This window comes from Mus caroli, chromosome 11, assembly GCF_900094665.2.
Source record: "Mus caroli chromosome 11, CAROLI_EIJ_v1.1, whole genome shotgun sequence".
Classification (NCBI taxonomy): Eukaryota; Metazoa; Chordata; class Mammalia; order Rodentia; family Muridae; genus Mus; species Mus caroli.
In genome coordinates, this window is record NC_034580.1 from 74894335 (window position 1) to 74895680 (window position 1346).

The 1346-nt window shown below is 51.1% G+C and overlaps 1 protein-coding gene across 1 annotated transcript in view; it reads right to left on the reverse strand.

Moving 5' to 3' along the window:
- Positions 1-1346, reverse strand: part of Utp6 (UTP6 small subunit processome component) — a 26680-nt gene that overhangs the window by 9995 nt on the left and 15339 nt on the right. The window contains exons 12-13 of the mRNA XM_021176030.2: positions 1190-1269; positions 744-821 (exon numbers count right to left, since the gene is read on the reverse strand). Of these exons, the coding sequence (XP_021031689.1) occupies positions 744-821; positions 1190-1269 (158 nt within the window). The remainder of the gene's footprint in view (positions 1-743; positions 822-1189; positions 1270-1346) is intronic.

Sequence of the window (1346 nt, forward strand, 5' to 3'; positions counted from 1 at the left end):
TTTTTTTTTTTTGCATGTGTCTATGTGTGTGATGTGTGCATGGGTGTGCACATGTATGTGGGTTCAAATGTACATGCTGGTGCACATACATACGTGTGTTCATCCATATGGATGTGCAAGGCTGATGTTAGCTTCCTCCATAGCCCTCACCTTTTTCATCGAGGCAGGGTCTCTCAACTAAACCCAGAGCTCACTCATATGCTAATCTAATTAGCCAGTTCACTCTGGGAATCCATCTTCACCTTCAGCACACAGAATTCTAGGCATTTACGTGGGTGCTGGGGATCCACCCTGAGCTGAACAGATGAACTCCAGGGCTTCTGCCTTCCCAGCACTGGGACTGCAGTGCGATGCCGCAACAATGAGAGGAGTTAGGGAAAGCAAAGGGGGAGGGATGAAATGGGCGTGCTGGGGGGGGGGAGGAAAAAGGGAGGGAATAAAAGGGAAGGAAGCCAGGAAGAAAGGGGAAGTGGGGAAAGGGGACGGGGGACGGGGGGGGGGGGGGGGGGGGGGGAAGGGAGGGGAGGGCTGGAGAGGTAGTCCTACAGTCAAGAAAACTGGCCATTCTTCCAGAGGACTCAGGCTAAATTCTCAGCACCCACACGGCAGGGAAGAAGAGGATGGCGAGGAAAGGGAGCGCTCCTTCTAGTCGGCTTGGCTCACTCTGACTGTTCTGCTGCCATGCACCTTAATCAGAATGAAGCCCAGGTACCAGGCAGTGCATGTGCTCTCTATGTCCTTACCCACTGCTTGTACTGGACTTCAGAAAGCAGCTTCAGTTCATGGGCCTTCCTGAATGCAAGCATGGTTCTTTCCAGCCTCTGGAAGCAGAAACGTGTCAGGTCATTAGGGAGATTCTGGCAGGGGTCGGCCTCTGGCCACTGAGCTGGGCAAAAGGGACTTTGCACATTTCTGAGAATTCAGAGATGGCACTGAGTTCTGAATGGGGTGTGACTCAGGATGAGATGAGCTAAGCCCCTGCACCTGGCACAGTCCAAGCAGCACAAAGCCCTCCTGCCCTACCTATATCCAGATTAAGGGCAAACCAGGCTAGATCTTCACGATGACGGGTCACACACAGCAAAAAGCAAGCGATTAAGTGTGAAATGCTGGAAGCTGCCCAGTGTTGTTCTGCAGAGAACAGACGCTTTCTAACCACTCACTGTGGCTATGCAACGTAAATCCTTACCTGCCCTCTGAGGGGCACACTACTGGTCTTCTTAGAAAACCTCTCCAAGCAAAAGGTGATGTAACACTTCCACATGGCCTCTGGAAAAGGCAGATGACACCAATTAGGTCACCAGTCCTCTTAGTTCAAAAACCTTTCTTTCTTTTTTTTTTTTTTT